Source organism: Heloderma suspectum, chromosome 16 (assembly GCF_057233095.1).
Source record: "Heloderma suspectum isolate Gila_16-S chromosome 16, 16-S_ref, whole genome shotgun sequence".
NCBI classification, from domain to species: Eukaryota; Metazoa; Chordata; class Lepidosauria; order Squamata; family Helodermatidae; genus Heloderma; species Heloderma suspectum.
Genome location: NC_139473.1, coordinates 8,480,148 through 8,504,394, shown reverse-complemented (window position 1 = coordinate 8,504,394; position 24,247 = coordinate 8,480,148). Strand labels below are relative to the sequence as shown.

The following is a 24,247-nucleotide window of genomic DNA, read 5'->3' as shown; positions in this document are numbered from 1 at the left end:
GGATCCATGTGTGGAGAATTGTGATGGCTATTAGAATATAGGAAATTACATCTCCTATTCTATAGGCTCACACCAGCTTTTGAAATCTTTATTTTTTAAAAAAACTTACTTGATGTTTTGTTGGTTTTTATTGGGGCGGTGGTGGTCTATTCTTGATAAAGAAAACCCAGGACATAAAATATGAAAATGATCATGAAAATGTAGTTTGAGAAATCTGAAATTCAAGAGTGCTATATGAGCTGTAGGCCACTGCAGTTGCTGAGGAAAGACATAGAAATGAAGAAAATGTGACACAGATACTATTTCCAACATATCTGTCAAGCAAGCAAGTATGGCAGGTCAAAAACAGACTAGGTTTTTGTATACCAGTAGTATGCAGTATGCAGGGCCTGTCCAAAGAACAAGAAGACCCCTCCCGTCCCGTACACACAAGCCGACTGGACTGCTTTTTTTCGCGAACAAGCCACCTTGAGAAGCCATGGTTTGTTGTTGGTTTGTTCAGGGTGGTTAACAAGCTATCCTGCGGAAAATGTCCTGGGCTCATACAACATGCTAACCCACGGTTCAATAAACAACCCATGGCTCAACAACCCACACTCAACCACTGAGTGTGGTTTAGCGTGTTGTGTGAACAGCCCCTATGCCGCTCAATATCAGTTGCTGGGAAACACAGCCTGGAGGGTGCTGTCCCATTCCTGTCCTGCTTGTGGGCTTCCCATGGGCATTTGGTTGGCCACTGTACAAACAGAACTCGGGACTGGGTGTGTGTCCAGAGAAGGCTTTTATGGTGCCATTGGCGTGCCTCATTCACAGAAGTTTACGGGGGGTCCAGATGTCGTCGCCTTCTGCTTGTGACCCTCCTGTTTTGTCTTACTACGTCTTCCTTCTTTTTCCTTAACGCCAACACAGGATGCAACTGCAGCGTCCCTGGCTGGTGGCTGTTTGGCCACTGCTTCAATACCCCAAGCGACAGAGAGCCCACCACCTCCCAAGGCAGTCAGTCCCACTGTTGAGCAGCTCTTACCGTCGGGTAAGAACAGCTCTTATAGTCCCAATGTTTAGCTGAAATCTGCTTCCTTGCAATTTCCACCCATTGGTTCTAGTCCAGCCCCTGGAACAATGGAGAACAAGCCTGCTTCATCTTCTGTAGGAAGGAATCTTCCTTCCTTGCAATTCCCTTGCAATTTCCTTGCTTCCTTGCAATTTCCCTGCTCCGTCTTCTGTAGGAAGGAATCTGCTTCCTTGCAATTTCCACCCATTGGTTCTAGTCCAGCCCCTGGAACAATGGAGAACAAGCCTGCTCTGTCTTCTCTAGGAAGGAATCTGCTTCCTTGCAATTTCCTTGCAATTTCCTTGTTTCCTTGCAATTTCCCTGCTCCATCTTCTGTAGGAAGGAATCTGCTTCCTTGCAATTCCCTTGCAATTTACTTGCTTCCTTGCAATTTCCCTGCTCCATCTTCTGTAGGAAGGAATCTGCTTCCTTGCAATTTCCACCCATTGGTTCTAGTCCAGCTCCTGGAACAATGGAGAACAAGCCTGCTCCGTCTTCTGTAGGAAGGAATCTGCTTCCTTGCAATTTCCTTGCTTCCTTGCAATTTCCCTGCTCCGTCTTCTGTAGGAAGGAATCTGCTTCCTTGCAATTTCCTTGCAATTTCCTTGCTTCCTTTCAATTTCCCTGCTCTGTCTTCTGTTGGAAGGAATCTGCTTCCTTGCAATTTCCTTGCAATTTCTTTGCTTCCTTGCAATTTCCCTGCTCCATCTTCTGTAGGAAGGAATCTGCTTCCTTGCAATTTCCACCCATTGGTTCTAGTCCACCCCTGGAACAATGGAGAACAAGCCTGCTCCGTCTTCTGTAGGGCAGCCTTCAGGTGTTTGAAGGAGAAAGAGGCAGATGTGAGAGGCGTAATGGAGGGCTTGAAGTTGGCAACTGCATTGGGGTCCCTCTGGAAGTGTCTGGGACATGAACTGAGCCCCTGGACTGCGTTTGCCTACTCAGGGGTGAAATCTCAGTACTAGCAGAAAGTATGTGGGAAGGTCGCACACAAAGCACAGACGGGGGGGGCCGTAGCTCAGTGGCAGAGGCCCTGCTTTGCATGCAGAAGGTCCCAGGTTCGATCCCCAGCTTCTCCAGTTAGGGCTAGGAAAGAATCCTTCCTGAAACCCTGGAGAGCGGCTGCCAGTCAGTGTCAACAATACTGGGCTAGATGGACATGGGGTCTGACTTGGTATAAGGCGGCTTCTTATGTTCCACCATCTCAGCGGACTTGGTACGTGAAGAAGGGTTGAGAAGGTCTGGAGAATGCTGGGAGTTGTAGGACTGTTTTCTGCCTTAACATGCATAGGATTGCGCCCTTAGCCGTTTTGCAATAAAGTCTAGCCCTGATGCAAGTCCCCACTTCGCATGTCGGTCATTTTTTGGGAGGAAAGGAGAACATGGCTTTCCTAAAACAGTTGCTCTGTGCATGCTCAGAGGCAACACAGGTTAAGGTTCCAACATTCTGGGTGACAAAAGGTGGCAGCCTCGCATTCAGACATGGCCCCCAACATTTTGGCTGGTCTCTCACTTCAGTGGGTTTTCTGAGTTGACAGCACAGGTAGGTCCATGTCCTGAAATGTTCAGCATCAGATCGGTTTGTTCCTGTGCAGGTGTGTGTATTTTTAGTATCCCATTTCTTGCTCTCTATTTTAGGAGCAGGCAACATTACCCCCCCCCCAAAAAAATTAGCCTGCCCCTTATCCTGAAATTGCATCGCATCTGTATAAGAAAGCAGGAGAGAATTCATGTGTTCATCTATAAAATATAAAAATATTATTAAATTATTTTAAATACATAAATAATAAATCTACAGAAGTATTTTTAAAGAACTGTAATAAATGCATTCAAATAGTTTTAAGACATGGGCTTTGATAACTATAGTTCCTGATTTATATTGTCATAACAACTCTGCAGTGTCTTAAATATAGGAAGTTTAAAAAAGAAAAAAAGTGGAGAGAGAAGTTATGCCTCAAAATGATGCTTGATGTAAAAAAGGATTTATTTTGTACAATATAGTGTGCCTACTGCATTTGGGCATCCTCTGGGGCAAGATCTTAACAGCACAATCCTATAGATGTCTACATAGAAGTACGTCCGATTGTCTTAAGTGGGGCATACTCCCAGGTAAGCTGGTGCAGGATTGCTGCCTTAGTGTAGCGGTGTCCTGGGTGGTGAGAACAGAACAGTGCAAATTGTTCAATAGGGCTTAATCTCTGGTAAGTGTGTTTTAGGATTGCAGAACTGTTCTGGCTGCATTGGCATCCCTTGGCACAGAAGGTGCTGGAGAACTATCGTGACGGGGCACCTGTATTTTTAATAGTTGCGGGAAAAGAATGTTGTCATCATCCCTCTGAATTTGCTTTCCTCTTTATTTCTGCAAAGGCAAACAGTACGTGCCTCTCCCAGGAAAGAGTCGCCTTCAAAAACTAGCAAGGGTAACCTTAGCTTTCATTCACCCTGGAAAATCTGTAGAATGGCTAGCTTCTCCCAAGCATCGGCAAAGTCTTCACTAGTCTTTTTTTTTTTTACCTGAATATGCATTTATTGGGCAGTATCCAATACCACTGCTGTGTTGGCAGGAATGACCCGCAGTGCAATGGGAAAGTAGCGCTTGGTGGCACAACTTGAAACTTCCGCTTCTGGAGTGGGACAAGTCAGCGGAGGTCACAGAAGACTTGCCTCGTTCTGGAAGGGGTTGTTTTTCCCGCTAGCATGATGTGCTTAGATTTGGAAGATTTCCAGCACTATAGACTGCCAGTTGATTTTTATTATATCCACTGTGTACGGTTTGTATCTTGTATGCTGCCTTGAGGGGCTTCCACTCTTACAAATAATCTGAAATAAATAAATAAAATCAAAATTGTTGAAGGATAAGAGCTCCTAGGCTGAAGAGAATGGCTTTCAGGGCTTCGGTTCCTGCAAGTGTGTCACTTTCTAAGAATCCCCAAACTCCATTATATCCCAATGTGGTTGTTGATATGCCCCGTACTAAATTTATTAGTGCCACCGTTTGGATCACTCACACGAGTCATCTGGAGCAGTTGGTTCTGGTGGTGCTGTTATGCGCTGCACTAGTGTGGGTTGGATTTGGCGGGTGGGGGAATGGACTGGAGCATGTATGGCACAGCCTAAACATTGGGTCACATTTAGAAGGGGTTTATTTGCCCCACCCCACTTCCAACCATCAAGCAACAGAGGGCAATTTTGGGGTGTCATTAACGGCAGCAGAATGGGAGACAAAAGTCTATGGATTTGGGTGAGGGGCCGTAGCTCACTGGCTGAGCACATGCTTTGGGCACCGGCGGCCTGCTTCCAGCTATGACTGTCATGTTTGGCATTTAGCCACAGTGTGCTTTCAAGTGTTCAGAGAACCGAAGTTGTGGAAAGAATTTCTGAAATCATGTGAGGGAATTTGAGATCATACGAGGTGTTACTATCCCCACGCTGCTGGCAGTGGGGCTGAGGAAATAATCGCTTGCTGAGGTCGCTTCATGAGGTCAGGGCCGAGGTGAAACTTGAACCTGGGACTTCCTGCTTCACCGCTTGGCTTCTTAGCTGCTGCATTACCTCAGGCAGTCACATCAGGCTGTAAATATGCGCATATTGCACAGTAGTTGCGTCGTTGCAGAATAACTGTGGCACAATATGCTCAAGGGCTGGCATTTGGGCTCGTGGGCTCATGAGCTATCCATGCATTACATCCCTCAGTGGAACAGTTTCCTCCTTCCGAGGCGCTATAATTGGCGGCCGACTCATTCGCTTACTCAGACTTCCATCCCATGTTTCCACATGTGCAGGAATGCAGCTGGCATCAGTGGAGTTTGCGCTTCCTTCCCTGTCTCCCTGGTTACCAGAACAGTTTACTTTTCCCTCTTCCCCATTGGCTGGAAAGCCAGGCAGCTGCATGCAGCCCTTGGATCTGGCGCAAGAAGATGGCGTGCTATTCTGAATGCATGTCGGATCGGAATGAGTCATGGATGGATGGATAGCTCTGGATCCCAGAGGGATGCAGTTAAACTCTCTCTCCCTCTCTCTCTTTCTCTCTGTCTCTCTTTCTCTCTGTATTAGCATGACTAACAAAACAGAAAAAAATAATTTAAAGCAGGACACTTTGATTCATTAAGGGCGCAATCCTATGCATGTTTAGAGAGAAATGCATGTTGGATCGGAATGAGTCATGGATGGATGGATGGATGGATGGATGGCTCTGGATCCCAGAGGGATGCAGTTAAACTCTCTCTCTCTCTCTCTCTCTCTCTCTCTCTCTCTCTGTATTAGCATGACTAACAAAACAGAAAAAAATAATTTAAAGCAGGGCACTTTGATTCATTAAGGGCACAATCCTATGCATGTTTAGAGAGAAATGCATGTTGGATCGGAATGAGTCATGGATGGATGGATGGATGGATGGATGGATGGATAGCTCTGGATCCCAGAGGGATGCAGTTAAACTCCCTCTCTCTCTCTCTGTCTCTCTCTCTCTGCATTAGCATGACTAACAAAACAGAAAAAAATAATTTAAAGCAGGGCACTTTGATTCATTAAGGGCACAATCCTATGCATGTTTAGAGAGAAAAGAGTTCTACAACTCCCAGCATTCCCCAGCCAGCTAAGCTGGCTGGGGAATGTTGGGAATTGTAGGACTTTTTTTTCTGTCTAAACATGGATAGGATTGCACCTTAGGAGAGCAGCTGAAGAAGACAGAAGCTGAAAAAGTTTTGCTTTGATTTCAGTGCTCTTGGACTGCAATCCTATAAGTAATTTTTGACCAAAACAGAGACAACAGAGGACAGCGATTTGCATTTTTAAAATCACATGTGCTAATTTGTATATATAGATATAAATTTAGATGTTGTTGCTGTTGTTCTATTATTATAAATAGAAATGCAGTACATCTCACCGTAGTGTGGAAGACAATGACCAGGTGACCTGTGTGCCTGTCTGTTCAGGCCCTAACTGGTGATGGGCAACACTTCCTATGGTTCTTTATTTTTAAACTGGAACTGGAGAAGTCAGCCCTTCAAATAGAGGGCTGTCCTCTGGAAAAGAGGACATGTGGCCACCCCATGCCTGATCCTCATAATTGGAGATGCCGGGGATTGAACCTGGGACCTTCTCCACACAAAATAGGTGCTCTACCGCTGAGCTTCGGCTCCCTCCTCCAATCCATTAGGCAGAGTCGAAGCGGACACGGCCCTCAGGTAGTCGATGCTGCGAGGCAGTAAGGCGTTGGAGGAGAGAGCTGTGTGTGCGCCGCACAACTGTCCCGCACCCCTTAAGCTTGCCTGCTTCCCTCTGGTGCAGTAGAGGCAGCCACAGTTGAGGTAAGATCCGGCTGCCCCAAGTTTGGTCAGCTTTTGTACATGAAATGGAGTATGTTTCTGTGTGTACATGTGTGTGTGTGTGTAGGGGGGGGACTTGTCCTTTGCCTCAGGCAGTAAAATGACTTGGGCCAGCTCTGCCTCCAGCGTGCAGCTCTCTCCCAACTTGCCTCCCTTGTCCCCTCGCTCTGTCTCTTCCCTACCCACCTGGCCACTGAAATGCAGAACTGTAAGCTCCTTGCGGACATTGCCTTGTCTTCTTGGTGGTGGTGTTCTATGAAGCCCTAGGCGCATATGGTGGTGCTGTACCACTATAGCCTAGGCTAAGTTAAGAATGTACAATGGCAACCTATAATGTCACTGAGGCGGCCATGGCCACAACTGTTGCTCCAGAGGACTACAACCAAGGGGTAGAAATGGCAGGGAAGTGGATTCAGTTGAACATTAGGAGACACCTCCTAACCGTTAGAGCCATTCAAAAGTGGCACAGACTGTCTTAGGAGGTGTTGCGCTCTCAGTCAGGGGGACTGTAGTTGCATCCTGCAGTGTAGATCCTGCATCGAGCAAGGGGTTGATGATCTACCAGGTCCCGTCTATCTCTAAAAAAAAACATTGATTCTGGGGGGGGCGGGGGGACTATGATTCTATAATGCAGAGTCGTGGTCATCTGTCATATCCAACCATATGGTGAAGCGAACTTTATCTCCTCCATTTTTCTGCCGTTGTTGTTGATGTTGTTGCATAAAACATCGAAAAGGGGAAAGAATCCAAAACCGCCTCTGAGTATGGACAGTAATAATAATTGATTTATTATGCGGATCTCTAAAATACTCGTGGAACATGAAACTGTTTATTATGCAGATCTCTAAAAATGCTCTAAAATGCTCAACGTGTTTCGGGACTAGGTCTCTTTCTCAGGAGCAACCGATCTGTCTAAAATATATAAAAATATACATATTTTTGTTGTATAATGACATTTACATATACAGTTCTTAAAAATCTTAAAAAATAATTCTCAATCATGATATTTAGACCTGTGGTTGCATATCACCTCTCCATGCGGCCAAATGATTATGTTTCCTCATGGGGGCACTAAGTAAGTGGTGTGGTTGTTTTTTTTTGGGGGGTGGCAGCACCAAACTTCAGATGCTTGACTGCTTGCACCCCCATGTTAAAAAGACAAGATGTGAATTGAAGACAGGATAGGAGTCTGCTGAATTATCCTGCGTCTTCTGCGTCTTCCTGAATTATCCTGCGTCTTCTGCGTCTTCCTGAATTATCCTGCGTCTTCTGCGTCTTCCTGAATTATCCTGCGTCTTCTGCGTCTTCCTGAATTATCCTGCGTCTTCTGCGTCTTCCTGAATTATCCTGCGTCTTCTGCGTCTTCCTGAATTATCCTGCGTCTTCTGCGTCTTCCTGAATTATCCTGCGTCTTCTGCGTCTTCCTGAATTATCCTGCGTCTTCTGCGTCTTCCTGAATTATCCTGCGTCTTCTGCGTCTTCCTGAATTATCCTGCGTCTTCTGCGTCTTCCTGAATTATCCTGCGTCTTCTGCGTCTTCCTGAATTATCCTGCGTCTTCTGCGTCTTCCTGAATTATCCTGCGTCTTCTGCGTCTTCCTGAATTATCCTGCGTCTTCTGCGTCTTCCTGAATTATCCTGCGTCTTCTGCGTCTTCCTGAATTATCCTGCGTCTTCTGCGTCTTCCTGAATTATCCTGCGTCTTCTGCGTCTTCCTGAATTATCCTGCGTCTTCTGTGTCCCATGAAAGAAACACAACATAAAAGTGAAATGATGCCAATGCAAGATATCTTAACTGTTGAAGTGCTTGGTTGTGTGTGTGATCTTTAGCTCATGCTTTTAGTCTGTTTTTAAAAAGTGGCCTAAAACATTACCAGAGCCTTCCCCAACCTGGCATCCTCCAAATGAATTAGGACTGCAACTCCCGCTGGCTGGAAATTATAGGAGTTGTTGTAACACAACTGGAAGATGCCAAGTTGGGGAAGACTGAATAACGGCTGTGTGCTCTGTATAATAAGTATTATTGGGAAGGAAATCGATCCTCATTCATTTTGTATATCACCAGTAATTCCATATACTAATAGGACTGTATACTAATCCTATACTGCTTATAGTGAATGCTTTCTCCAAGTGTGGATTTTTGTGTCGTTAAAATGGCACCATCCATGCCAAGATGTATCGGCAAGCTCAGGAGAACCCCAATGTTTGGAGAAGTACCAAAAGTGGGACAAATAGAAGGGATGGAAGAAAAGCACCCCCTCCCTAGCATGCAGCCCAGTAAGAAGAACAGCCCAATAAAAAGAATAGCCCCCAATAACACCCATGAAATTAAGTATGGGAGCAGGATGGGAGTGGGGAGTTGAGAATGGAATTGGAGTATCTTGTTGTGAGTTCCACTTGCAAATAATAATAATAATAATAATAATAATTTATTTTTATTTATTTATTAGCCGAAGCTGTCTGGGCGGTTCACAACAATTAAAACCATGAAATACAACATGATAACATACAATATAAAAGCGTAGAACTACAGTATAAAATACAAAAATAAAAACCAAAATAAAACCTAGCAGAGGTGCAGAGATTTAAAATACAGTACCAGATTTAAAACAGCAGAAATGGAAAGCCTAGAATGCCTGGGAAAATAAGAAGATCTTCACCTGGCACCAAAAAGAACACAATGTAGGCGCCAGGCGAGCCTCTCTCTAACAACAACAACAACAACAACAACAGTTTCTAGTGTTCAAAGTGCTTTACATACAGTATCCCACAGTAGTCCTGCCCTTACAACCACACTGTAAGGCCAGTATTATTATATTAATGTTGCATATTGGGCCTGGGGGTGCCTAGCAGTGAGGAAACAGTGTCTTGCCTAAAACCACCCAGTGAGTAGAGGTGATCTTGTAAGCAGGGGTTCCCTGGCTGACAGCTCAGTCTCCAGTGGCTATCTAGGAAGGGTTCGCGACACCTGTGCCAATCTCAAAGTGCACCTGTGACAGTTGCTGAGCTGGCCTCACTTTCTTGAGATCAAAGCAAGCCTGGGGAAGGACTAGCTTGACGGGTTACCGCATGTGCTCTTAGCTTCTCACGTGCTTGGGTGCTGACTCTAGACCAGTGACGACAGCCTTGTGCTGTGTCATGGGTAGAATGTGGCCAAACAGGTTTGACCGTGAGCTGAAGAGCAGCATTGGCTACCGTGTTAATTTGTGCTGGCTGATGATCCACTCTACCCTCCTTTTACCTCTTGAAAAGAATCTCATACAATTCTTCATGGGGCTGAGAACCCCCAAATCATAGAAGCTTCCTAACCTGGCGTACAGTGGGTGGGTATGCTAGAAATTCATCCACACCGCCGGGAGAAGTGTTTGCATTGTCAACAATGAGTTATCTCGGGATGTGCAAGTTTGGGCCCATCGATAAAGTTGATTCTTGCACGAGATCATGTGGCAATACACCCGCCCCTGGGGAACTGCACTGGCTGGATAGACATAACTGGCTCTGCGCATACATGCTGACGATGCTCCGTTTTTCTGAGCTGAAAGGTTATATGTGCACAGGGTTTCCCCTTGCGTGGCATACTCCTCAACACGTATAGGAGGGGCCCTGTGCAGTAACAGCTCCGTGCCCTCGTACCGCAAAGGAGTTACACGTATCCTTGCTGGATCAGGAGATGTGCATGCAGCACACATGTGCAACTGCACTGTGGTGTGAAAATGTAATGCATTCAGTGTGCTTCCCAACACAGATATGCTGTGCTATATATTTGTGTGTGTGGCCATGTGTGCACCCTCGTGAGTGCATTTTTCATTTGCATTGGTGGTAGGCAGCGTATGCCCAGCCATCAGGATCTATGACTTTTGGATGTGTACATGGCGTTGCTGTTTATAATTACTCGATAGTTATTTAGTTAACGTTTAGATTCTACTCTGGGTGGTGTTAATCTCTCTCTCTCTCTGTCTCTCTCTCTCTCTCTCTCTCTCTCACACACACACACACACACACACACACTAATAAAACAGCATAAGATAAAAGAACACAAAACTGTGCAGCACATAATCACCGAAGTTAAGATTGTCAGTAAAAAAAAACCCCAAACCACTGCAGAGGTCTGAAAGCACTAAAATACCTGGAAACATAAAAAGGTCTTCACCTGGCACCGAAAAGGCCATAACATAGATGCCAAGCGATATCCTCCAAAGATTAAGAAGTCGTATATAGGTCTCCTCCCTTTTTATCCTCAGAACAATCTTGTGAAGTAGGTTAGGTTGAGAAATATAGTGACTGGCCCAAGTGAGGTCTGTGGATGAGTTAGGATTTGAACCTGGGTGGTCTCAGACCAACTCTGCCATTTACATGCTATTCTACACTTGCTCTTGTTGCATGAACTGCAGCTGGATCACGGCCCATGTTCACGTCAGAGCCTCATGCCCTGTTGGATTGCACGTGATGCGTTTAGGCAGTCAGTGTGGTGTAGTGGTTACAGTGTCAGGCTAGGACTGGGGAGACTTGGGTTCAAATCCCTGCTCAGCTATGAAGTCTCAGTCCAATCTATTTCATAGGGCTGTTGAGAGGATATAATGGAGTGAACGGTGCATGTGTGCCACCCTGAGCTCTGAAAGTTGGGATTAAAAAAGTGTAACCAATCTTTTAAAAAGTGATTCCAGGGTAGGGTCAGCAACTGGCGGCCCAAAAGCCAAATCTGCCCCCTCGAAAGATGCCATCTGGGCTCCTCCAGTGGCTGTCCACCAAGGTAAACGAGGAGTGAACATGACCATGAAACGTGCAATAAATTGAGTGTAGAGTCTGAGTAGGTGTTTGAACTTCAGAGGATTACGTTGTCAATGTATGTATGAGGTCTCAGTGTGATGTCTTGGTGCTGAAGGGTCGTATACTGTAGTATACTGGTGTAAAGCTTTCCTGGCCCCCTTGAAAATGTGTGTGCGTGCCTGCAGTGGTGCTGTTAGGGTAGGCCTTTGGGGCAGAGGTCCGGAGACCCACTCACTAGAATGAGTAGGAGCTCCTCCAAACGCAGCAGGGCTGGCTTAACACATTTTGAAGTGAAGTAAAACAGATTACCATTGAAAGAAGGGACTTACTTTTTTGGGAATTCAGTAGTGGTCACAATACACGACATGTGCCTCTTAGGTGGAGAGTGTGATTTTATAAATGTAATAAATACCCTTAATAAAGAAAAGCGGGGGGAGGGGAGGTTTGTTTGTTTTATTTATTTAGAATAATCTAAATTATCCATGGACTTGAGCACACTCCGGGAGAGAGCGGAGGACAGGAAGGCCTGGCGTGCTGTGGTCCATGGGGTCACGAAGAGTTGGACACGACTGAACAACTGAGCAACAACAACAGTAGCTCTCCCGTTAAAACAAAAGTCCTAGGGCAGCTTACAGTGTCAATGGCAAAAGCCCAGAGATGACAAAATGAATAAAAAGGGGATTACAAAGTAAAGAAGAAAAGACCTAAGCTTTGGTGCTAGAAAAGGCTTTCCGGAGAGAAAATTCCACGGATGTGGGGCTGCCACCACAAAAGGCCTTTTTTACCCAGTCGGCACCTGCTGCACTTCCAAAGGTTAGAGGTGAGCATTTGATCACCATCCCAACATTCAGGCAGGTTCATATGAAAGTTGGTGGTCCTTTGGCTTGGCCCTGTGTTGTTATGCAGACATAAAAGGGAGGTAAATTAGCACATTTCTTCTTTGGGGGGCTCCTCCCAGGACTGCTAATGGTGAACAAAAACCGCCACTGGGCAACCATGTAGGGAAGCATTTTGTAAGTTGGATAAAGTGTTGGTGTGTCCCTCCCTTTTGAGGCCATTGATAAGCCACTAATTACTAAGTGAGCTATGTATTGGCACTTGGCTTAATTAAAAAAAAATGTTATGGGCTACTATGTTGTTGTTAGCAAGGATGTTTGCTAACCCAGCATAACTTAATCCGGCTATTGAAATGTACCCTTTCTTGACATCTGTCTCTGGCTTTGCGGTAGGCAACAGCCTTGTTGCAAACTAATTAATTTTATCGTAGCAAACTGTGTGTGTGTGTGTGTGTGTGTAAAAACCATCTCTCTTCTCTCGCCTTTTATTCTTGCAAAACCTTGTTTTGCTCTGCTAACAGCATGGTACCGGGCTTTAGCTCAGAAATTTAAAAATAACCATAGGAGCGTTGAACATCATGAGCTTTTATAGATACCAGACACAAAAGCAACATGCCAGACTACTCCTGGTTTCTAGACTGAAGGCCTGGGACAGTGCTGGCTGTCCCGTTAGGGGACAAAGAATCATAGAATCATAGTGTTGGAAGGGGCCTACAAGACCATCAAGTCCAACCCCCTGATCAACGCAGGAAGCCTGATTCCCAGGCGGTCTCCCATCCAAACACTAACCAGGGCTGGTTAGTAACCAGCACTAACCAGGGCTAACCAGTGTCTCATCTCAACCCTGTCGCACGCTGCCTGAATAGATCGATTTTGCCTTCCTTTCTACAAGCTCTTCAGCAGTTTTCCCCAACCTAGTGTCCTCCAGATGTGTTGGTCTGCAACTCCCAGTCATCCTCAGCCAGCATGCTGGGAGTTGTAGTCCAACACAAGAGAAACAACCATAAGAACTGTTTGCCCATCCACAGTTAACGTCTGAACATCAGACTAAACAGGCAGGTACACAGGTCATCTGGACCCAGTCTTCCGGCACTATGGTGAGATGTCTTGTATTTCTATTTCAATTGTAATAATTATTTCTAAATTTGCATATGTATATTGAACATAAGCAATTTTTAAAAAATGCAAATCTCTGTCCTCTTTTGTCCTCTTTTTGAGGGGTGCATTTCCACTTTGGGGGTGATTCATCAGGCTGCTCTTGATTTTTAAACCAGCAAAAAAATGCTTCCCCCCACCCTTTGAATGCTGAACTTTTGTTCAGCTGCTCTGATGCCTCACTTTCCTTTGTAGTTATTTGCCTTTTGGCTCAAGAAACGTGTGTGTGTGTGTGTGTGTGTATTAACCAGACCCTTCTGCTGAGACCACGAGGCCTCTCTGTTTCTCTTTCCATCCCTGCAGCTCCCGGTAGCTGCTCCTTTTCCAGTTGCTGCTGCCTGGTCTCCAGTTTCAGGCTTCACAGTTCTTAATGATACTGTGTGTGCAGTTTATTGGAAACTGCGACGACATAAGAAATTAAGATCACAGTACCCCCCACCTGTGCACCATCATTAAATGCTTGCTGGAGCTTAAAAATTCCGTAAGAAGTGGAATGGGAGGGTATGGTGATGCTAAGATGCCTAAGCAGGTGAGGAACGTTGGCATACCTGACAGGTTGTCTGCTCATGTATGAACCTAAGTCTGCCCAGCGCGGCGCCCCACAGTGAGGTTTGGGCCACCCCAAATCATCCACCACACATCCAGGAGAATGTCCTGGACAAGATGGCACTGAGATGTGTGCAGTCCAAAGCTTTCTGGGTGCACAGGGTACTCTCAAACATGAGTGTATGATTTGGGGTGGCCCAAAGCTTATTGTTGTGTGCGCAGCTGCAATTCCTTGCTCTTTTCGACATGTTTTGAGTATCACTGGCGTGGATGCATCAACTGGAGTGCCCTGTTTGTCCAGAAAGCTTTGGGACAGAAAGGATGCAATGCGGTCTCGAAAATGTGCTCATGGATGTGTGGGCGTATGTTTCGGGGTGCCCCAAAACTTCTAAGTGGATTGTGGAGCCCCCATTTCTTAATTTCCCCCCACCTATTTTGGCTAGTCTTGGCACTGCGCACTATGCTTGACAGCACCCTGCACGAGCGGAAAGTTTTGGGCCACATGTGATTCAATGCGATTGAATAGAGGACACTCTTGTAGACACGTTGGTGTATGACTTAGGGTGTTCTGAAGCTTACTGTGGGGTTTATACCTCCATTTCCTTGTCTGTAATTGTCATCTGAGGTCATCACGTATTAATGTGCCTTACACAAAAAATGATGGTTTTAAATGGAGAGAATGACTGTTCATCTTGAAGGGGACAGTCTCCTGATCATGGAGATATATTGATATGGGGCAGTCCTAAGTTTAGTTTGTGGGGCAGGGGCATACAAACTTCAGGTCCTTACTCAGTTTACTGATGGAGCTGTTTGTTTTACACAATGTATTTATTCGGATTTGTGCGTTTATATCCTGCCTTTTCCTCCAAGAACCCAACGGGGCTTACATAGTCCCCCCCTTCTCCATTTTATCCTCATAACAACTCTGTGAGGTTGGCTAGGTTGAGTGTCCGTGACTGGCCCAAAGTTACTTGGTGAGCTTCATGGCCAGATGGGGACTAGAACCTGGATCTTCCAAGTCCCAGTGCAACATTCCAACCACTACACCACACTAGAAACCAACTCCAGCATCGTCCTGAGCATTCAGATCTTCAGCTGAGGATCACCTCTAGGTACCCTTGCCTAAGGACATAAGCAGCAGCCTGCTGATCAGCCTTCCTGTCCAGCATCCCTGTTTCCAGCCGTGGTCAGCCAGTGTTGCTGGGAAATCCAAAGGCAAGGCCTGGCATGAACAGCCCTCCTTGATCGTCTGCCTCTCAGCAACTGGTATTGCGAAGCATGTTGCTTTTGAACACGGAGGTTCCATTTAGGCAGAATTATTTAACTGTTAACGGTTACTACCCATTGGTAGACCTACAAACATGTCTTAAACCACTTCAAAGCCATCGAAGACGGATACTATCACATCTCAGGTGCGGTGAGCCGCCACGAAGGGCCTTTTAAGGGTTACGTTGATTTTCAAATGCCCTCCCCAGATATGTTCATTTGGTGCTTACACTATCGGTGCAAATTATTATTTGCCCGGCTTATTCTGCTTCTTGCCTTTGGCTGGTGTTTTCTATACGAGTGTGCACTTTTCTATGCGAGCGCACTGTATTGAATGATTGTGTTTATGGATTTTAACTTTTTTTTTTTTTTGCTGCAACCTGCCTTGCAGACTGGTGGTGATGGAAAGGTAGGGTGCAAATATTTTAAAGATGTATATTGCAAGCAGGTGGATGGAGAGCCCTTAGCTGTCTAACGCCTCAAATGTTATTCTTTTATGTGGCTTGCAAAACACTAAGTAATCCCTAGTCCCTTCCCAGCAGGATTCAAAATGGTACTCTAATCTTACTTCCTACTGTTATCCTGACATCCCTGTCCCAGCGGCCCTCTTTAGGTATTACAACTCCATTCCTGAGGCTTCCTGTGCCTTTCAACCACTGCATAATGGGGTGAAATAGAACACATTCATCAGGTGAATTTCACTCCCATTACATGGCTATTAATGGCACAGTAGATGCCTTTGGAAAGGAGCTGACAACTTTATTAGTAGCTCAATTCTTGCAGCCATAATTAAGATATGTGTAAAGTTGATGACTACTGGCTGTCCATATACAAGAGAACCTAGTAAGCTGAATGACCCAGAAAAACACCTGTCAAATTGTGCTATTTTCTTCAAGGCATTATTTTCCATTTTCTCCTTGGCTTGTTCGGTACTTTGTTAATTAATTAGTGCTCTGAGATTGTTGAGTTTAGAGAGGGTACTCCTGTATCTTGTAAGTGAATGCTTTGATAGTCAAGAGTGCTATGGTAATGGCCAGGTATTCGTGTGGATTTTAATTTTTAAAAAATCACAAGCTATTTGCTAAGACTAAGGCCTTTGAAAACAATGCAGCAAAAGAACAAAATGGCGTTTGAGTAGTGTGCAGTCTCACTAACTGGACTGGTGAAGCACTAATCCTTCCTGGAAAGCATGGCCTCTTTTTCTGTCATGCATACTGCTCTGTAATGCAGGGCTGGGTTTTGTTGTTGTTGTTCAGTCGTTCAGTCGTGTCCGACTCTTCGTGACCCCATGGACCATAGCACGCCAGGCCTTCCTGTCCTGCGCTCTCTCCCGGAGCGTGCTCAAGTTCATATTCATTGCATCCGTGATGCTATCTAGCCATCTCATCCTCTGCCGTCCCCTTCTCCTTTTGCCTTCAGTCTTTCCCAGCATCAGGGTCTTTTCCAGGGAGTTTTCTCTTCGCATTAGGTGGCCAAAATATTGGAGCTTCAGCTTCAGTATCTGTCCTTCCAATGAGCACTCAGGGTTGATTTCCTTTAGGATGGACTGATTTGACCTCCTTGCAGTCCAGGGCACTCGTAAGAGTCTTCTCCAGCACCACAGTTCGGAAGCATCAATTCTTCGGCGCTCAGCCTTCCTGATAGTCCAGCTCTCACAGCCATACATTACTACTGGGAAAACCATAGCTTTGATTAGACGGACCTTTGTCGGCAAGGTGATGTCTCTGCTTCTTACTATGCTGTCTAGGTTGGCCATAGCTTTCCTCCCAAGGAGCAAGCGTCTTTTAATTTCATGGCTACAGTCACCGTCTGCGGTGATCTTGGAGCCCAAGAAAGTAAAATCTGTCACTGCTTCCATTTCTTCCCCTTCTATATGCCAGGAAGTGATGGGGCCAGATGCCATGATCTTAGTTTTTTAATGTTGAGTTTCAAACCAGCTTTTGCACTCTCCTCTTTCACCCTCAACAAGAGGCTCTTGAGATCCTCTTCGCTTTCTGCCATTAGGGTGGTATCGTCTGCATATCGGAGGTAATTCTCCCAGCAATCTTAATTCCGCCCTCTGATTCATCCAACCCGGCATTTCTCATGATGTACTCTGCATATAAGTTAAATAAGCAGGGTGACAATATGCAGCCTTGTCGTACTCCTTTCCCAATTTTGAACCACTCGGTTGTTCCATGTCTGGTTCTGACTGTTGCTTCTTGACCCTCGTACAGGTTTCTCAGGAGACAGGTAAGGTGGTCTGGTACTCCCATCACTTTAAGAATTTGCCACAGTTTGTTGTGATCCACACAATCAAAGGCTTTAGCGTAGTCAATGAAGCAGAAGTAGAAGTTTTTCTGGAATTCTCTTGCTTTCTCCATGATGCAGCGAATGTTGGCGATTTGATCTCTAGTTCCTCTGCCTCTTCGAAACAGGGCTGGGTTTACATAATCTGTATTTCAGAACATTCATATTTTGATTGTGTGAAAAAACACGTCTCTAGTCCTCATTGCTCCACACTGGATCAGACTAAGGCCTGGCATTCTGTTTCCAACAGTAAGCCAGACAGATGCCCCCTTGAAGCATGTAAACAGGGTACAATGATGACTGTTACCCCAATTGCTTGTTTTTGGCATCTGGTACTCAGAAACATACTGCCAGGAGAAGTATAGAAAACTTAAGAGCATCACACCAGCCTAAAATCCCGCATTTAAAATGGGGTTTTCTGCTTCCGTTTTAAATGCAAGATCACTTCGCCACCCACCCGCTTTCATCCTCCTTTTCCTCCTTATCTGAGTCCTCCATATGTTTCATTGGTCTAGGTCCTCTTATGCGAGGGAACTCGAGCACGGTAATTTAATAGCTCATTATCTCCAAGCTTTTTAACAATAAAGATCCTTTAGTGCAGGGGATGCCCTGGAGGTTAACAGTGCCATCTAAAGGGCCCGCAGTCTTCCGTGAGTCACCGATCTCAATAGCAGGATAAAAACTCCGTGTAAAGAAGCCCTTATGCTAATATTCAGGTGGTGGCATTTCTGCAGCCTCAGTCATCACTCAAAGCTTTTCATCTAACCTTGTGCTGCTACTGCTCTTGGCTTGTTCATACTTCCATCTCTTTGTCAGACCCTGCTTCTGTATTTGTGTTTTGAACCCTGAATGTGATGTTCATAGGGTGGGGAGTTGTGCAAAAACACGACACACAAATTGAGCCGCTTCATATAAAACAAGCACATTTACATAAATATCCTAGATGTGCATAATTTTGCACAAAGAGAATCTGAATTCTTGATACAGAATTCAGACACTGGCAAAACAGATGATGAATAACTCTATTATGCTCCAAACATCTTTCTAAATTGACACTCTCTCCCTCACCCCCTTTTGAATGGTGTAATTTTAGAACGGTGTAATTTGAACATGTGATGCAGTTTTTAGCTCCTCCAGCATGTGCTGAACTTCTTATAACAAACAAGTTTTAACACAGGGACATGAAGCTGGAAGGGGAAAGTGGGTCCCCCCCCCCCCCCAGTTCTCCTACACAAAAGCTGAGCGTGAAATGTGTCTAAGAGCTGCAGTCCTGTACGTACGCCATGAGTGGCACCTAGACAAAAATCCTCCACAGTTCCCCTTTTTATATTGATGAGATGAGGTGTGAGAAAGAGATGCCCACTCATATTTTAATAATAGATTACACGTCCCACAACCCTTTTCAAAAAGTTCATAGCAGCATAATAACAAACATATTGTGGAGTTAAAAAGGAAAGCGGCACAAGGACAAGGCAATCTTCACGGAGGGCGCGTCACAATTTTCCAAGTCAACCGTTTCCAAAGAAACCCACGGCCTTTGATTCAAAAGTGCTGCCAAAGAAGTCCCAAAGCCGGCCACCTTTCCATTAGGCTTTGGTGATGCATCCTTCGCGGATCAGGAAGTCGTAGATTTTTCTGGTCTTGTTCACATCAATCTTAATGAGGGCTCGTGCCTGGGCGAGTCTCAGGCCTCCTTGTTTGTGGCACTCGTTGACTAAGGCCGCTTTGTACTCTAAGTAGGCTCCAGGGACCAATCGAACTACCTGACAGAGCTAGAGAGATGGTCACAGGTCATTCACACATCCCATCATATGTTCTCGCCCCCCCTCTACTTCTACAAAGCTGCATTTGCTCTTCGACTCATCAAATTCTACTCCAGAGAACAGAGGTATTTCAAAATCCTGCAGAAGCCAATGGGCCTGTTCAGACATGCAGCAGGGGAGGGAGGTTAGGGTGACTATGGAGGGGGAAGGGTTCGTGTAATCACGATGCACACGCCTGTCACATGACTGGGAGCCACACGGTGTTGCGTGGTTGCCATAACCATTCCTCTCCGTAGTCACCGTAACCACCCTCCTGCTGCCTCCGCTGGTGACCCCAGTGGCCCTTTCACCGTGAAAACACACATGACAGCCGCTCCACCTGTCGCGATGCACTGGCAACCATAAAGAAAGTCCGTGCTGGCCATATTCTAGGCCACTGTCTCTATGGTCGTGGCCTGTACACCGCCCAGAGCCCGTTTTAACCACCAGGGAGCACGACACACATAATGCTAAGCCACCCAAGGGTCCCTTAACCCTGCTGCAGAGGGGTGGTTAGCCAGGGTAGTTTTGGAACCATGGGTAGCAGGTTTTTTCCTCCCCCCCCCGACACCGTATGACATGCTAAGTCACCATGGTTCGTGCAAATTCCCTAACTATCATGGCTTAGTGTGACATCTGAACAGGCCCAATGAGTTCTGCCATCAGAACAAATGCCAAATATCTGTGGAACTGATTCCAGCTGCAGGGAAAGGAGAGGGAGGATGTACTACAGCACTGTGGAGCCCTGCACAGGAAGGACAACTTCCAGCATAACTTACCCACTTACAACTGTAACAAAGACCTTCCAAAAATGTGATAGGAACCCCTGTCTTCCCTGCCACCTTCTGAAGGAGGAGGATGTATTTAATGTCCACAAAAGGCTGGCCCTGGAGAGAGGAACAAACCCCACTCTTCCAAGACCTGGTCTGTGTTTGAGAATGTTGGAAGGGGAGTAGAAGGGTTTGCTTCTTAATAGAGCTAGGAAATATAACTGGCTCAGGGGACTAGCCATGACTGATGCAGCGTGATGGAGAGATGCCAGTAAGGACAGCTGTCTCTTAATCCCCCATAGTCAAAACTAAGGCCGCTCCTTTTTATATCTTTTCACAAAACTGGCAGTTGGCTCTGTCCAGTTGTATAAAGCAGGAACGATTTGTGGAGCAAGGCTATGCAGACTATGGAGTTCTTCCATGCTGGACATTTATGACAAAGCAAACCCCTTGCCTCTGCTGGAGACTTGAAATAAGAGCTTCCAAAAAGGTCTTCTGTTCAATTTAGTGAGGCAGTAACAGACCAGCTGGTCCCAAAATCTAGCTCTCCTTTGAAGTTCCCAATGCTATAATGACCCCATTGGAGACACACCAGCTGCCTATATTTTTTTTTCTTCCTTTTTAATAAGGAAATGCTCTGACAGAATCCCCAGCAGGAACTAAAAGGCAACAACAGAATGTCTAAGGAAAACAGAGCTCCTCTCAACCTTGCAGACAGGAATGTTCACCTATAACACTGAAAGGCACCAGAAACACCACTATAATGAGTTAACTGGTGATTTGTCTTGTAGGGCTGAGAGATCTAAAGAAAAAGGTTGCCCTTCTAGTACTTGCCTGGAAGAAGCAGAGGACGTCAACCCAAAAGAGCAATCCTATATATGTCTACTCAGAAGTAAGTCCCTTTGAGTTCAGGGGGGTTTACTCCCAGCTAAGTGGGTACAGGATTGCAGTCCTAGTGTATCAAATGGCCCCAAAGAGAGACTTTAAGATTTTACAAGCATCGAGATGCTTGGCTGCTCTTCCATTATAAATCCTGGCCCCTTTCTTTCAGAACAAGAAAATAATTTCCCCCAACTCTGTTTCTTTATGTTAAAACATCACATACATAAATCCTCACTTGTGCATACCAGCATTTCTCAGTTTAAGAATGGCTGAGCCAGTTGGGTTGGGGTAGGGTGATTCAGTGTTTCTAGGTGAAATTCTGGTAACTAATGGATGTAGGAATCATATGGGCAGGGTTAATTATGTTGTTCTTTCTCGTCTGCGTGTCGCCTGGCAATGGCGTCATATAAAAGGACCCACAGCTGCAGGCAAATCCAGTAGAACATTGGAGATTTTGTGAGCAGTTAGGATGGAAAATGTTAAAACAAACGAAGAGGAATTACGGCAAATTATGCCTTGCAGCAAGGGATACTTGAGTGATATGCTTCAAATCGTACATGTCCATAACCACAACTGTGTTATGACTGCTTTGACTGAGCTCAGCCCCTGCTAACCAAACAAAACCAACAGCAGTTTAACACTGATTTTAACGCTGTGGCCTTTCCAGTCATCCTCCGTTCCCCATTTACCTCTTTTTCTTTCTCATTAAGTTTTTCTGTCCCTGGGAGACCAGTGAGGTTCAAAGGAGGGGCGCTTCTCCTACCTGTTGGGAGATAATAAAATGCCAACTAACATTACAGGGGTAACGGGTAGCTCTGAGGATCAGCTCTTTCTCTTCTTGTCACCCATGCTGCAGTAGGTTAAAGGAAAAAGTTAGGATACTATAAAAAGGCGCTGATGGCTTCACATCAATGGTTTTCAAAGTCTGTGTATGGCCTTGACGACTACCTGTGATACTAGTGTGCTATTCAAAGAGTGCAGAAAGCCTCTGAATACACATGATGCAGGTTTAGTGGAGTCGTTGCACAAGTGTGGGGAAGACAAAAACTCATGCTTCTTGAGAAAGCAGCTTTAAGGAGAATATTAAGAACTTTGATCAACGTTGGCGGTGGAACATCAAACTGGTTGGCGAAAGAGCAGGCGTCGGCAACCTGTGACTACGGATGTACGAAAGTCACTTACCTTTTCGACAGGGGTGCTTCGCGGTGGGGGGGAGGCGCTTCGCTTCTCCCCCTGAAGTTCAGGCGAGGGGGGGGAGCTGTCCTGCCTCGCCCGGCCGAAATTCAGGCCGGGGGGGGAGGCTTCCTGCCTCGCCCGGCCGAAATTCAGGCTGGGGAGAAGTGCCCTGTCTCCCCGGCCGCGAAACAAAGTGTAAAAAACAACAACAAAAAACAACCCCGTGATAGGCTACGTAACGATTTACGTAGCCTATCACGGCTGACTTTGGAAATCTAGCCGTGATAGGCTACGTTAATCGTTACGTAGCCTATCACGGGTTTTGTTTTGTTTTTAAATTTTGTAATGGCGGTGGCGGCAGCTGGTTGGAAGACCAGCTGCCGCCCCCGCCGAAAGGCCGACGAACCGCCGCCGGGACCCGCCGCCAGGAGGGACATTCGCCAAAGGTAAGTCCCATCCCGGGGGGGGGGGGGGGGCGGAGAATTTCACCGCTGATTTCAGGGGGCCGAATGCGTTGGCGCTCGGCCCCCCGAAGATTCGGGGAGAAATTCTCCGCCATCCCTACCTGTGACCCTCTGCCTAATTAAAAAAGCCCTCTGCAAGTGATCAGCTTAGGCTTCTCACAAGAACAATCCGTCCCTCACCTGGCAGTCTGCTGGGAGGGAGGAAAACGGGGGTGGGACAGGAGAGAAGGGGGTGGCAGAGAGAGAGAGAGAGAGAGAAGGGCTTTCCCTGCCCACCTTTGGCTCTCCTGGCTTCAGCCCCGGCCATGAGGGGCATTCGACCCCCAACAAGTTACCCCTGTGGGAATGTGGCCCTCAACAAACAAAAGGTTTCCCACCCCTGGCATAGATTGAGCTGGCGTAGAAGGGATTTGAGCTAGTATCAAAGACTGTTATTCTCCGTTTTCCCCACAGCTGTTTCGAGCTGCGTGCGTATGGGCTGAGTCTGTCACAGCATCAGCATCTGTGTCCTGGCAAATCATGCTTTCAGTGTTTTGGGGAAGATCCAAAGCTAATTGGATGAGCACATCCTCCACACGCAGAAGGCTCCAGGTTCAGCACCCAGCCTTTCCAGAAATAAAGGATCTTGGGTAGCGGGGTCAGGACACACCTCGGCCTGAGAACTTGGATTGCTGCCACAAGCCAGAGGAGACGGTGCCAGGCTAGATGGCTCAACAGCATGACTCAGTTCAGTGTGCACTCCGCTTTGCAGTCATCTTTTTTTTGTTTGGGGTCCTTGCAACAAACCTGGGAGCTACATCTCCAGGTGGTCACCTGATGGATGGGAAGCATAAGGCATGAGTAGACTAAGGCAGGAATTAAACGGTGTTGCGCGGGGTGGGGTGGGGGGTGCGAGGACGAAGCTCTCTGGAAAGCCACAATTAGGGAGGTCAGAGATATCCATTTGGGGGTGGAGTTCAACAGAGCGTCCCAGGCTCGGCCCCCAGACTTTGTTTCGGTCTCCACTGCGGTGCCCAGCTCGGTCTGCAGTGAGCTGGGCCAGTTTATGGATTTTCTGGGAATTCTACACATATTGGGGGAACGTTCTGCAATTTGTGCACATTTTTGAGCAATTTGCACAAATTACAGCTGAATTTGCTGTAATTACCCCCTCCCCGCCCCATACAAAAAAAGTTCCCAGAGTTCGGGGAATAATCCGCAGCTCAGCTTGCAGACACAAATCGAGTCATACATGCCATAGAACTCTGTGGAGCCCAAGAATTGGATTTCCCAGTGACAGATACCCCTAGCCCAATTGTGGGGAAGGTTAGAGGGTTGTTGTGACCAAGGAAGGGGGCTCTCAAAGAACTGGGGAATCAGATAGTGGGGGGCAAGGTGGGGAGGGTTCAGCATTTATCTAATTTTATTTCGATTTTGCTGTATACGTTTGCATTTGATTGTCACCTACTCAGCCTTCGGGACCAAGCCGTATAAACAAGCCAAATCAACCTATTTACTCAGCAGTTAAGCTCCATGGAGCTCAATGGTACTTGGGCGTATTTACCAGGAAGTAAGTACTATTAAGGTCCATGGTGTGTAATTCCTGGCAAATATGTTTCAGAGGACAGCCTAAAGAAGTAATTTGTTCAGGAAATCTGTGGCTTATTTGGGGGATCTGAACCCAGGACACCCAGCTATGACAGCAGTGTACTGGACCACACTGGACCATATGATGGAGAAACCTTTCCACTGAGGCTTGCAGCACCAAACAAGCTACACATCACAGAGCATTACTCACACTGAGGTTCATCCAGGCTATGAGAGGTAGTCACTGGAAATATGCAGCTGAGCAATGGGTAAGAGCCCCATTAGATTATGAGCTCTCAATAGAAAAATGTCATTGTTATCTTTTTAATAGCACCCATGTCCTGCAGCTTC

At 46.2% G+C, this 24,247-nt stretch overlaps 1 protein-coding gene across 5 annotated transcripts in view; it reads right to left on the bottom strand.

Moving 5' to 3' along the window:
* Positions 1-15,979: 15,979 nt before the first annotated feature.
* Positions 15,980-24,247, bottom strand: part of TADA2A (transcriptional adaptor 2A) — a 37,391-nt gene continuing 29,123 nt past the window's right edge. For 3 of the 5 annotated variants that reach the window (XM_084822421.1, XM_084822422.1, XM_084822418.1), the window contains exons 15-16: positions 21,380-21,453; positions 18,563-19,008 (exon numbers count right to left, since the gene is read on the bottom strand). In XM_084822421.1, coding sequence (XP_084678547.1) covers positions 18,823-19,008; positions 21,380-21,453 — 260 coding nt within the window. In that variant the 3' untranslated portion in view covers positions 18,563-18,822. Of the gene's footprint in view, positions 19,009-21,379; positions 21,454-24,247 lie in introns of all 5 variants that reach the window. The other 2 variants (XM_084822419.1, XM_084822420.1) reach the window with 2 other exon arrangements.